The sequence below is a fragment of the Triticum urartu genome, chromosome 7, assembly GCF_003073215.2.
Source record: "Triticum urartu cultivar G1812 chromosome 7, Tu2.1, whole genome shotgun sequence".
NCBI lineage: Eukaryota > Viridiplantae > Streptophyta > Magnoliopsida > Poales > Poaceae > Triticum > Triticum urartu.
The window spans coordinates 190,499,993-190,511,795 of record NC_053028.1 but is presented as its reverse complement, the minus strand read 5'-3'; the positions used below and the strand labels follow the sequence as shown (position 1 = coordinate 190,511,795).

The 11,803-nt window shown below is 46.9% G+C and overlaps 1 protein-coding gene across 3 annotated transcripts; it reads right to left on the bottom strand.

The window, feature by feature from the left end:
• Nucleotides 1-5,409: 5,409 nt before the first annotated feature.
• Nucleotides 5,410-11,176, bottom strand: LOC125519110 (uncharacterized WD repeat-containing protein C2A9.03-like). Of its 3 annotated transcripts, none has more exons than XM_048683991.1 (10): nt 10,934-11,176; nt 10,576-10,821; nt 9,865-10,029; nt 9,704-9,790; nt 8,517-8,651; nt 8,315-8,425; nt 7,297-7,388; nt 6,980-7,085; nt 6,345-6,431; nt 5,410-6,245 (listed from the first exon to the last, which is right to left on the bottom strand). In XM_048683991.1, the coding sequence occupies exons 2-10, from the start codon at nt 10,720-10,722 to the stop codon at nt 5,832-5,834; spliced, it is 1,344 nt and encodes a 447-aa protein (XP_048539948.1). In that variant the 5' UTR covers nt 10,723-10,821; nt 10,934-11,176; the 3' UTR covers nt 5,410-5,831. The 3 variants fall into 3 exon arrangements, with proteins under 3 accessions (XP_048539948.1, XP_048539947.1, XP_048539949.1); XM_048683990.1 differs by having other exon boundaries at nt 10,576-10,732; XM_048683992.1 differs by lacking the exon at nt 10,934-11,176 and having other exon boundaries at nt 9,865-10,067; nt 10,576-10,710.
• Nucleotides 11,177-11,803: the final 627 nt, after the last annotated feature.

Here is an 11,803-nt window from a genome sequence, read left to right as displayed (position 1 = left end):
GTGACCTCAATATCACGAAGCTTGGCCGCCCGCCTGGTGCACCTCAGCTGCATGTCATCAACATCCGGCTGGTCCTGAATGCGATAGCTCATCCGCCGCCCCTCAGAAACAGGATCCAGGATACCTCCAAAAGCTATGACCTCCTCCCTAGTGGCCTCGATAGGGGTAAGGCCTCCCGCCCCACCCCCACCGCGCGGATGTAGAGAAGCCCCAGGACCCGCCGCCGGCACCGGCCCCGGCGAGTGCAGGGGAGGAGAGCGCTGGGCCATCTGCCCACGGTCCCCACTTGACGCGGACAGTTCAGTCATCGGCCCGCCCATAGGCTGGCGAGGGGAGGTGAGAACAGGGGCCGCTTGCCCCCGCTCCTCTCCCAAGACCAGCTGTCACGCCGGCGGGCGATGCACCCACAAAAGTCGGCGTCGGCTGGAGCAACCCCTATGGCGGAACAGGTGACTGCCGGCCCTCGGAGCCAACAGACGCCGCAGGAGTGGTCGCCCTAACCACCGCAGGAGAGGAAGGAACTGAGGCCTCCTGCCCCGGTCTCCCTCTCAACATCGGCACGTCGCCGATCGGCAACGATGACACCTCCACCCCGGTCCTCAACCGTGGCGCAGCATCGAAAGGAGAAGGGGAAGAAGGGGCCACCTGCCCACGACCCCCCCCCCCTCGGTAGAGCCCTCAACCACTGCAAAGTCTAAGGGGGGAAGCGTGCCCTCTAGCACGTCATCAGACTCCACCCAACCGCTCCAAAGCCTAGGAGGAGCAGAAGCAGGCTCAAATGAAGCGAATCTCAGCATGCTCATAGGTACCGTAACAGAAGAAGCATCCCCAAACCCAGGCGCCTGCAAGGTGGAACTCGACCCGTTAGCCGACTCATGCCCAACATCATCCCCTCGCGCTTCATGTTCCCCGAACCATCATTGTTATCATGCATATCCACATCCATCCCTGTCATAGCCTCAGCAAAAAGATCTGTATCCTCAAACTCAACCTCAAGGTTGAAGACCCCGCCCATGTAGGTCCACTTGACCACGTCAGGCACAAACTCGATATCGAGGACACTCACCAGCAGGCGGGCCACTCCATTAGCTCTGGTGAAAGCCATATCTACCTTCTCGGTTTGCCCGACCAGAATCCCCAAGCTAGCAACAACCCGAGCATCCTGAAGAGTCTTGTAAGGAGGCCCTGAGAATCGCAACCAAACCTAGGTGAGGGGCTTGCCCTGCGGCTCAACTCGCTTCCACTCATGGAACTCGAGGATGCACTCAGTACCAGGTACTCTGCATAACCCAAAACTCAGCATAGGCTCCAAGTCCTTCGATGTAGGAAAGTTAACCTTATAAGAGTTAGCCTCGAGATGAGTGAGCTCCCACTCAAAGTTACCTGGAACTAACTCATTGAGCCTATGCATAATCTGCGTCCTCAGACACATCACTCTTAGTGACTTTGACAATCCCTGTAGTTGTGCTCTGGGGTTCGTCAGGTATCTCCCTCGCACTAGGACACTCAAAAAACATCAGCTCAGCACAATAGACTCCATAGATGGTGATACTCGACATCTGATCCCGCAGAATAGGGCACTCCCCCGTGTCATGCGCAGGCTTGAGGTAGATATCACAAAGCTCGGTCACACACTCAGCAATAAAGTGACCTCTGTCTCCACAACGATAGCACAACATTTTCTCCTTTTTCCGCGCCCACTTGGAAGCTCTATCCACGTCAGATTTGTCAGCAGCCCCAATAGCCCCTGTCACAAAGGGCTCCGCCAGCGGCACGTCAGTGGAAGCCAGTGCAGTCACCACTTCCATAGCCTGCCTGGATAGCTCCGGCGCCTGACCGGAAGCATCGACCTCCGAGGATGCCGTCGGTTCCACCACAACAGGCGATGGAGGCTGGCGGTAATGGTTCCTACCACCACGACCACCGTGACCACCATGATGACCTCGGTATCCGCCTCGCTGCCTATAATCAGGGCCAGACGCCCCCTCGACAAAACCTCCCGGAGGGCCGTAGAAAGGTCGTTCAGCTGACCCATCACTCTGCCATGCGTAGCCACGCCCGCCACCTGCAGACGATGAGCCACGATGTTGTCCGTCCCCATAAGCATTGAATCCATCATCACCCCACTTTCCTCAGGGTGGACCTTTACAGCTGCTATTAGCCAGCGCACGAGCTGCATCCGCACTTCCCTCACCCGCCACAGGATGCGCTGGCGGAACCTGCGCTGGCACAACACGCTTCTGAGGCGGCCTAGCGACGTAATGTGGCGGAGGCGCAACTTGCGGCTGCTGACCCAGAGGTACGACCACGGCCGCACTAGGCGTCGACGGTCTTTGTTGGGTAGTATCGCGCCCCACAGCAGCAGTAGACGGCATCAGAACAGCCGGCGCCGGTGGCCTAAGGACCTGACCGCCACGCCCAGCAGCCGACACCGCCCCCGCAGCCAGCGCGGGTCACGGCCCAAGCGGAGTGCCGCGCCCAGCAGCCAGCGCGGGCCTCGTCCCCGGTGGCGCGCCATGTCCCGTCGGCAGCACAGGCCTCTGACCCTGTGGAACTCCACCACCTCGGCCGGCCGGCGCCGCCCCGGCGCCCACCGGAATCTTCGGACCGGTCGTGGCCAAACCACCCCGTCCCGCCATCACGAGAGGAGGGATACGAGTAGCCCGACCCGGACCACACTTGGCAAACCCCGAGGTTCCCCCACGGCGACGAACCCTAGGGCACAGCGACGGCAGCAACTCGGGGCAAAATGATCTACGATCACTCGATCGCATGCAAGGGCCTATGGCGTCGGCAGACGTGGAGTCCGGGTTAGCCTGAGCATCATACCCAGCTAACCCCAGCCCACTCTGATTCGCCAGGTACTGGGCCTCATACCCATCCTCAATCCAGCCCAGATCCACACCACTCTGTTCGAGCCCACCCAGGCCCAAAAGAAAATTCAAACGCTGGATCCTAGTGGCTCGGATCTCAGCCGATCCGCCGATCACCGCCGCCGCCGACGACGACTTCATTTTCTTCTTTCTTTGGACTAATTTCCACGCCCCGGCCTCGAAGTAATCAGAAAAAGTAGGTTTATGAAGACATACCTTTGGAAGAGGTCCTCGCCATGGCCGGATCGCCCACGCCGACGTACGACGATGAACAACCCGTCGAACAACCTCAACGGCGTCATCGTCAAGTCCCTGTCGGGCCGGATCATCGAGGGGGATCGCCAAGTCGACGAGCCTTGCCACATCCTTCTCAGAGTAACCAACATGGAATGCCTCGTAAATCGCATCGGATGGCGTCGGTGAACTCGTCGGAGACTCCTCGCCGCCGGAGTCCCCATCCTCGTCTTCCGCGTCGCCGGGTCATCGCATAACGCCCAGAATCGGCCTCCTACCCGCCGATCACCGGTGGGAGAAGTCTCCCCCGGCGTCGCCTGTGGCGTCGCCCGCATTGCCCCGTCCCTCATCTCTCTCCACATCCTAAAAGGTCATCTGATTGATTTTACAGAAGACAATTTCCATTTCTCTATTGGGGGAGAATTTCACTTCCCCGGCCTCTGCACCAACTAGGGATGCATACGGTCATTTTAGTAGGAGTACCAAGATAAACATGGTACTCATAATTTTTATAAAATGAGTATCAATATATTTTTTGATGAATGGTTCCATCACACATCAAACTTGATCCTCAATAAATGGGGGGAAAATCCTGTGCATCACCTGTCAATTCTAGGAATTGAACTCGGGTCGTTAGGCTGCAAAACCGCATGCCCAACCACTGAGCCAAGGCTCTCTTTGCATGGTCTTAGGAATAGATACTTGACATGAAGAACAAACTAACTAGTCTAGCCCCGTCTTATATGGGTACCCTGGTCTAGGTTACATGATCCTAGTCGACTAGGGTCGAGGAGGGTGAGAAAATTGGACGACTCAAATGGGTTTCAGAGTTATTCAAGAGCGATCCTAGGGATTGGGACAGAAAGATTGTTAGACATCTTTTTTATCCTCATGATGCGGAAGAGATCTTAAAGTTGCGGATTCAATCCTCAGAGGATGGTTATTTCACTGCTTGGCATTTTGAAAAGAATTGATTGTTTTCAGTGAAGAGTGCATACAATCTGGCATTAAAGCTTAAGGATCGGAAAGAAAATATTGGGCAATCTATTGACGGCGAAAGGAGGTTGTGTGATATCATTTGGAAGGCCAATATCCCATAAAAGATTAGAATTTTTGGATGGCTTGCAGCATCTGATAGCATGATGGTTTAGGTTAATAGAGTTTTACATCATCAAGCTATCATTTGTACTTGCTCTACCATGGGGTTGAGGATGAGATCACTTTTCACGCTCTTGTTTCTTGCCCCAAGGCTCCTGCACTCCGCTGGCATTGAGAGACATTTGGAATTTGTCAGGGGAAGAGGCTTATTCTCAGGCTGGTTACTTATTTTATTAGACTATAGTTAAGCTGTTCTCAAAGGGAGCACATTTTGTTTCTTTTCTGGAGAGCTTGACACTTGAGGAATGACTTGATTTCTGGGAAAGAAAAAGAAACTATCACAGGCTCCGCTATATTTCTGGAAAGCTACTGGTCTTCCTTCATGTCATGTCAGGATACTAATGAGGTAGTCACCAATAACAAAGGAAAGGAGGTGGTGGCGGGTTTTGGTCCAAGAAACACCGTGGTGAGATCCAAAGAGGTGTGGCAACCGCCTCCTTCTAACGATATCAAGATCAATGTTGATGCACGTTTTGTGGAGAGTTTAAGTGATGCGAGCATCAATGTTGATGCAAGTTTGTGGAGAGTTTAAGTGATGCGAGCGTTGGGATGGTGGCTAGAAACTATAGTGGTGATCTCATTGTCTCATCTTGGGACTTTATTGGCTTATATGTTTTGGTGTGGATGAAGCGGAACTTCAGGCATGGCTTGCTGGGCTATATGTCGGTATTTCTCTTAACATGCCTATTTTTTTTAACTGGTGGTGTGTTTGTGCCTTCTTTTCTTGCAAATGAAAGTTTTGACAGCCGTTCATTGACCTCAAGAAGGAAGCGCTTGGCATTATCAGACTTCTGAGAAATTTCAAGTTGTCCAAAATAAATAGAAGGGCCAATTCAGCGGCTCATATGATTGCTAAATTTAGTTTTAGTTTTGATAATAGATCAGGTAGTTCTCGTTTTAATAGTTTCCCGCCCTGCATGACACCTGGCCACCTGCAATGAACGATTGTAATCACATTTTAAATTAATTGATATATGGAGAGGTGTTTAAAAAGAAAAATGGACGCACTGCTATGGAGAAAACGGGGAGAAGATCACCCACCTCGAATAGTGCTCTCATAAATAAAATGAGCTCAGTCAATGACGTGGGAACATGCAGTTGTTTTGCTGACATTGCCCATTTGATGAGGTGGATAAGTTGAATGTTAGGATAAATAAGATAGTGGAGACAAACTTCTCAGGTGCATAGGATTCACAAACAGGTGTATAACGGCTCAATTATACAATCCAAACTGCTCCACACAACTGCGGCATAGCACATACCACCGAAGCATACCGGTTTCGGTCAATGCAGTAGGAGATGTTCACGGTACACATCTCAGGTAAAAGTTTACATCCAAATTCATGGAGCAAACTAGCCCTAGAAACATAACTTACAACTCCTACCTCAAAGCAAAGCTATATCTGTATACATTTCTTTTGTACACATAAAACAGGATACAGGAATTATTAAAGAATGACCAATCTATAACATAAATCTGATTATGGAGTACCTAATAGTCGGCGCCGACGAAAATCGGCAGAAGTGACACACAAGAGGCCCCACCAACACTTGTTTGCATTGACCTTAGAACAGCGAGTCAAGGTATGAGTAGTTATAGAGGCGGCCATACTGAAGTAGGCTGCCGTAGGTCCTGTCCCAAACACCAACGAAGAGCGTGTCCGTGTCAGGGCTGAAAGACATGCCAGATATCTCACCAAAGAAATCCAGCTCTTGCCTCTTGTTATAATCACTTTTGACATCAAAGATGTGGACAAAGTCTGCCGGCTCCGCCATCGACAGGAACTGACCATCTGATGTGTAGCGAATAGATCTTATAGCACCAAGGTTACCCCTCAAGACATGGAGAGACTGCGAGAGATTTCTGGCATCCCAAACCCGGCATGTCCTGTCTTGATTGCCAGTGGCAAATGTCCGGCCATCAGGGCTCCAAGCCGATGCAAATGAGAAATCCAAGTGACCTTTCATAGAATGAATAGTCTGTGTCCAGATACAAAACATTTAATTTTATATTTTCAAATGCATAGATAGGCACTCGCAAAATGCTTTAAACCTAACAAATGTGCATGTTTGATTTACCTTTCCTGAATTAGCATCAATAAGCAAAGCATCTGGGTCATCCCCGACAACGAGAACAAGCTTCCCATCAGGGCTCAAAGACGTGTGCTGCGCCAATAGAAGGATCAGTCATTGAAACTAAAATGTAAATTCAACAGTTATCCTAAATGTTACAAGTGACAGACAAGAAATTAATAGAATATTGTCCAGATATAATAAGAGAAGATGTGGAAAAAAAACAAAGTGATGGTTTAGCAGTTGGCACTGAAATTGACAAACGTATAGTTGGATTCCAGGGTCAAGCACCATGGGCCTTATGGTGGCGGTCAGCCAGAAGAGCCAGTAATGGAAGGAGCACATTCGGCACCAAGACTTATAAGCACTATCAATATTTAATCATTTCCTTTAATTGAGTGTTCTGATTGGATTAGATTTCTTCGAGTACACTTTGGTTGCCTCAACTGTTGGCAGACTCTAGGTTTGATCGTTCAGTTCAAAAGATTTAGTTTATACACATCAAGTTAGGTTTAGGAAACCATTTCATGAAGACAAATAAAAGCTGGAGCTTGTTAGAAATGATAGTATAGAAGTATTGCTCTAGATAAAGTATGGAATACCAAAAAAAAGTAAATGAAAATGTGAATAACAGAACTTACATTCACTGGCCAATCAAAGCGGAAATGCTTACATAACTGGTATCTTTCCATATCATATTCTCTTACACCGGAGTCGTTAATAGATGCAATGAAGTGAACAGCGCCACTGAAGAAATTATGGACCAGAGAAAAACATTAATATTAATTTCACTTTCAAAAGAATTCTTGGCAGCAGCTATTGATATGAGCTCGTTCCAACATTCTGATGAAATAAGTTCTAGGGAAGAGTAATCTTGTGGCTACAGTCCAGCTAGTTTCTTAATCTTTTAAGAATGTTCAGCAAGATTGAATCTTTAACAGCCGAGCATAACATTTACCTAGAGGTGTTGAATATCTCCACTGCATTGGTGATTGCATTATCATCATATGTTGTCCTGCAGCAAAAGCTTATTCCTTCTTGGTCCAGGTTCTGCATCACATTGACCAAGGTTAACATCAGAAAACTATCAGTGTCAAGAGCTCACAAATATATTCAGCATACTCAAGTTCGAAATAAATGTAATATGTTGTTACTTGCCCACTGAATTTGTAAATGAACAGCATCAATTTAACTGAATAGGAGGTGCACTAGCAACCAGGCGAGAAAATAGCTAACAGCACATTCACACGCATCCCCACCAGCAAACAAGAGAGGCAATGGAACCTTGTCATGTTTCCATAAGAAAAATGGAACCTCATCATTTTTTTCCAGGGAAAATGGAACCTCATCATATGCTACAAGCTAATACTAAGAGAGTGGGTTCAGATATATAACAAATACTCCCTCCGCCCCGAATTACTTGTCGCAGAAATGGATGTATCTAGAATGCGACAAGTAATTCGGGGCGGAGGGAGTAGCAGATAGTGACAAATTTAAGGGAACTATAAAGATAAATGCCTGCGGACAATTCGTATCCACAGAATGCAAGCCATGGGATCAGCAACAGGGGCATTGCAGTCAAGAAGACCTTCAGACTGCACAAGGAGGTTCTGTCAGGTGCCTGCAGCTTCACGAGAACTATGCACAAGAGGGAGAAGTCAGTGCCGAGGTCATGAAGCAAGTGAACAGGGGGAGGGGTGCAGACACACTAAGGTGACAAAGGTGCTACCGATGGCCAGTTGGCCACATGAAAGATGGGCCGGTGGGGTAGGGAAATTGTAGGGTGGGTGGGTCGGTGAGGCAGGAGAAACACAGATGATGGTCACTGGTAAGGTACTGTGGAATGGGCAGGGTAAGATGATTGTCGTGGCAAGATGCAGCTATCCACAAGTTTGGGTTCTCCCAGTCAATTGCGAGATAGAACTCCCCCAAAAAATTAGGGTCAGTGCAAAAACAAAGTGATAAAGTGATCCTACTTTGCATATTAGCTCTCCTTGGAAACCACCAGCTACTAGCAAATTATCCTTGACTGCCAGCGTACTAACTTGAGTCTGAGAAAACCCTTCTAATAAACTTCCTGGATGTTTCTGCAATGAAATAATAAAATATCATTAATAGAGGTAGAGCAAGAAATGAAACTGCAACCTAGGATGAAAATTTAGTAACTATAGACACTACCTCACTTGGTGCGATATGCCCTTCGACATTCATAATTTCTGTGTCCACACCACTCAAGGCTGACCAGTGTAGCACCGAGTAATGCGATATTAGGTAAGCATCATGCTTAGATGTAGCCCATACTAAATTTCTCAGCTGCAGGCATAGATTAACTCGATTAATTTCTTATTTAACATCAATGTATCAGAAGAAAAATAAAGGAGCATCAATTAAGACTGACAACAAGCAGCCTCCACATTTCTTTTAACCAATTGAAACAAAAATACATGCAGAATGATAGAACAGACAAGTCTTTGAACAGGTTAAACCATTAGGTGAATAATATCCTCAAATAATAATAAGCAGGGTGGTTAATAGACCGATGTAACCAAGCCAAATAGAACCCGAAATTCCATGGGAGTTCTCGGTGGACTTTATTTTCACACAGTCGATTCATCTTGGCATAGAAAATACAATCATAGGCACAATAAGATACATTAATAATCAAAGATACTCTAGGCACCCCTTCAATTAATTCTTTATAAACGCATCTATCTGCAATAAGAGGCAGACATGGTCATAAAGATGGCTATCAGGTGCCACCGTGCCAGTGACAGGTAGCAGGTAGGACTGTTCCCCCTTCCCATCAGATGGTAAGCCCCTGAAGAACTACAGAATTGACCTGTTCTAGCTAACTACTAACAGAAATAGGTATTGTACAAACACAAATGTAGTGTTATGAGCTAAGTTGGTAGACACAAACATTGCACATACATCACAAGTGATAATAGTGAACTGAAGAGAAGTAGAGAGCAAGTTGGTTACGATTTAAAAAGTTTCTCGATAGCCTCTCCACTGCCATCTAAATGGTAAATAAATAATTACAGGGGCAAATATAGATCGAATTTTTTATGACTGGGCACTTCCTGTGTAATACAGTAGTTAGGTATAAATGTTACATTGTTACAACATAATTTCGTGTATGAACATTTAGATAAAACTGCAGACACGTTGCAATTGAAAAAATGCGCCATTTAATCTTTTGAAAAAGTTTCTAGTGTCTGATAGTTTAAACGTTCAAATAAAAATTTCTCTGGTAATACTTTTATAATAAACCATCTTTATTGAAATGCAGGATTTATAAAAAAACGCTCTTATATTATGGGACGGAAGGAGTACTTACTAAACAAGGACTTATAGGAACTCACCTGAAAATGTAGAATAGTAGATTTTACTGATCTAGTATTTCGCCTGAACTCATAATATGTTCCGTCTTTCTCAGTAGATTTGCATGCCTGTTTTACAGAAGTGCCAATCACAATGTCAGAATATTTTCTCCCACACAAATTAACTTATTTGAAAGGCATACCTTCATTGCTGTTTCTGCAGAATTAGGTACATTCTCGTAATTTTTGTACTGTAATAATCTTGTCTCCCTGTATCCTTCTCTGGTAAGTTCCAGGCGATCCCATGGTATTCCTTGAATGTCTTTTCCACGTCTTGCTTCTTCAGATGATGTGTCGGATGCCTTATTCTAAAGCAACAATTATTTCTTTTAGAGCATTCCAGTGACTATACAAGCAATGGGAATAGTCAAAGAAAGTTTCATTTAGTCATCCAGATACAAACTGAATCATATGTATCTTAGCTCTGGTGGCTCAAAAGATAAATAAGAACTTAAAAGGTAAAAACTATTGGATTGTTTTTCCTAACTCATTGGAATGCACTGATATGTACCATAACAAATTTTATGAAAGTTCAGCAAGCAAAGAGAGAAAAGATAGGAAAAGGCAGTTTAAGAAACACCCAAGTTATACAGGAAGGGGACCATGGAAAATGTATAGGGCAACTGAATGCAAAATGAGGCTTCAAGGTTGTGTAGGCATGTAGCTATCCTTTGAAAGTGTGGTGTCACACTAATTCCAAACTTAACATAGCAGCAAGTCAACAATTTCAACTGCCTAGTTATCCCTTCATTGCTTAATACGACGGCACAAGTCAACAACCGGAGTAAATTAGCTAAAGAATACTGAAAAGCCTACACAATCAAATTAACAAAAATCGACAGACAGATACACACCGCTTCGGCATCCTCGTCATCCTCCTCATCAGAGTCGTCCCTAGCCTCCGGCCCTAGGTAATCTTCACCATCCATGTCATCTACCGGATCATCCATGTCGTAATCATCCTCCATGTCCTCAACATTGTGCTCCTGATAATGAGACATGTCTCAGGGCCTGCAAGCGCGACAGCGATAATCAACAACACATGAAACATAAACGGACCACCATCACCAGAAACTTTCTAGAGCAGTTCCACAATAGTCCTATAATTCAACACATCAATTTCATAACCCCGTGTTAAGATTCGGTTGCTCGCATCAAAAGAAAACGTTAGGAAAAAAATAGAATGTCCAAAGCAAGTTAGGTCTTCGTTACCAAGAAGAGAAAATCCGCGGGGGTGTATCTCCACGCCAGGCCAATCGGGCAGAGGGGCGTGGGAGGGGGAGAAGAATTCGGCCTGGCGCGCTTTAGGACGAGGCCTGGAGGCGCGACCGTGGGCGTAGGGGAAGGGGTGACACGGCGGCGCCGGGTTTGGGAATTAGGCGGTGCGAAAGCTCGAGACGGCGCCGATACCCGAGAGGAGAGGTCTGGCCGATACAGACAGAACTGAACGTTTTTTCTTTTCCTTTTTGAGGGACGTTTTTGTTTTAGTATTTCTAAAACAACTAGGATTTGGAAATTGTTCTATTCTATTTCGAATTCGTATGCCCATATTTATATTTGGTCATGTCTTTGCACCGTATTAAATGGAAGTACGTAAGATCATCTACAGCTGCATATGACAAATCGACGTGCTCAGGCGTTTCCGCACGTAATGACCGGGCACTCCTCAAATTAACACAACTGCATCCACACATCTTATACTAAATTCTCAAATTCATACAAAAGCATGCAAATTTAAAAACCTACGTACTACGTAGCTACTCCTCGCCAGAGATGTGGCAATCTTTGTGCCCGGCTCCGGGTACATGGGCGGCAATCTTCGTGTCCGGCTCCGCTCGGCCTCCTCCTCCTATATCTTCGCGTCAAGTTTGGCAAAAAGCGCGTCGGACGCTGCTTGCTCCTGCCAAAGGAACTATTGATTGGCCTCCACATATGCCTCATCCTGGATGGACTCCAGGATGGCCTGATGCTTCGCCATCTCCACGGCTTGGGCGACGGCGAACTCCACCTCCGCCTCGTGCATGGTGAACCCTCGAGCAGGCTGCTCCGCCTCCTCCTCCTCTGGATCCGTCACTTCCTCCT

Excerpts from the sequence above, each read along its gene's own strand:
- LOC125519110 (XM_048683991.1), bottom strand. The coding sequence starts at position 10,722 with ATGTCTCATTATCAGGAGCACAATGTTGAGGACATGGAGGATGATTAC. Across the intron at positions 8,426-8,516 it reads GGCATATCGCACCAAGTGAG|AAACATCCAGGAAGTTTATT; the intron begins GTAGTGTCTATA and ends ATTTCATTGCAG. Across the intron at positions 7,389-8,314 it reads AAGGAGAGCTAATATGCAAA|AACCTGGACCAAGAAGGAAT; the intron begins GTAGGATCACTT and ends AATGTGATGCAG.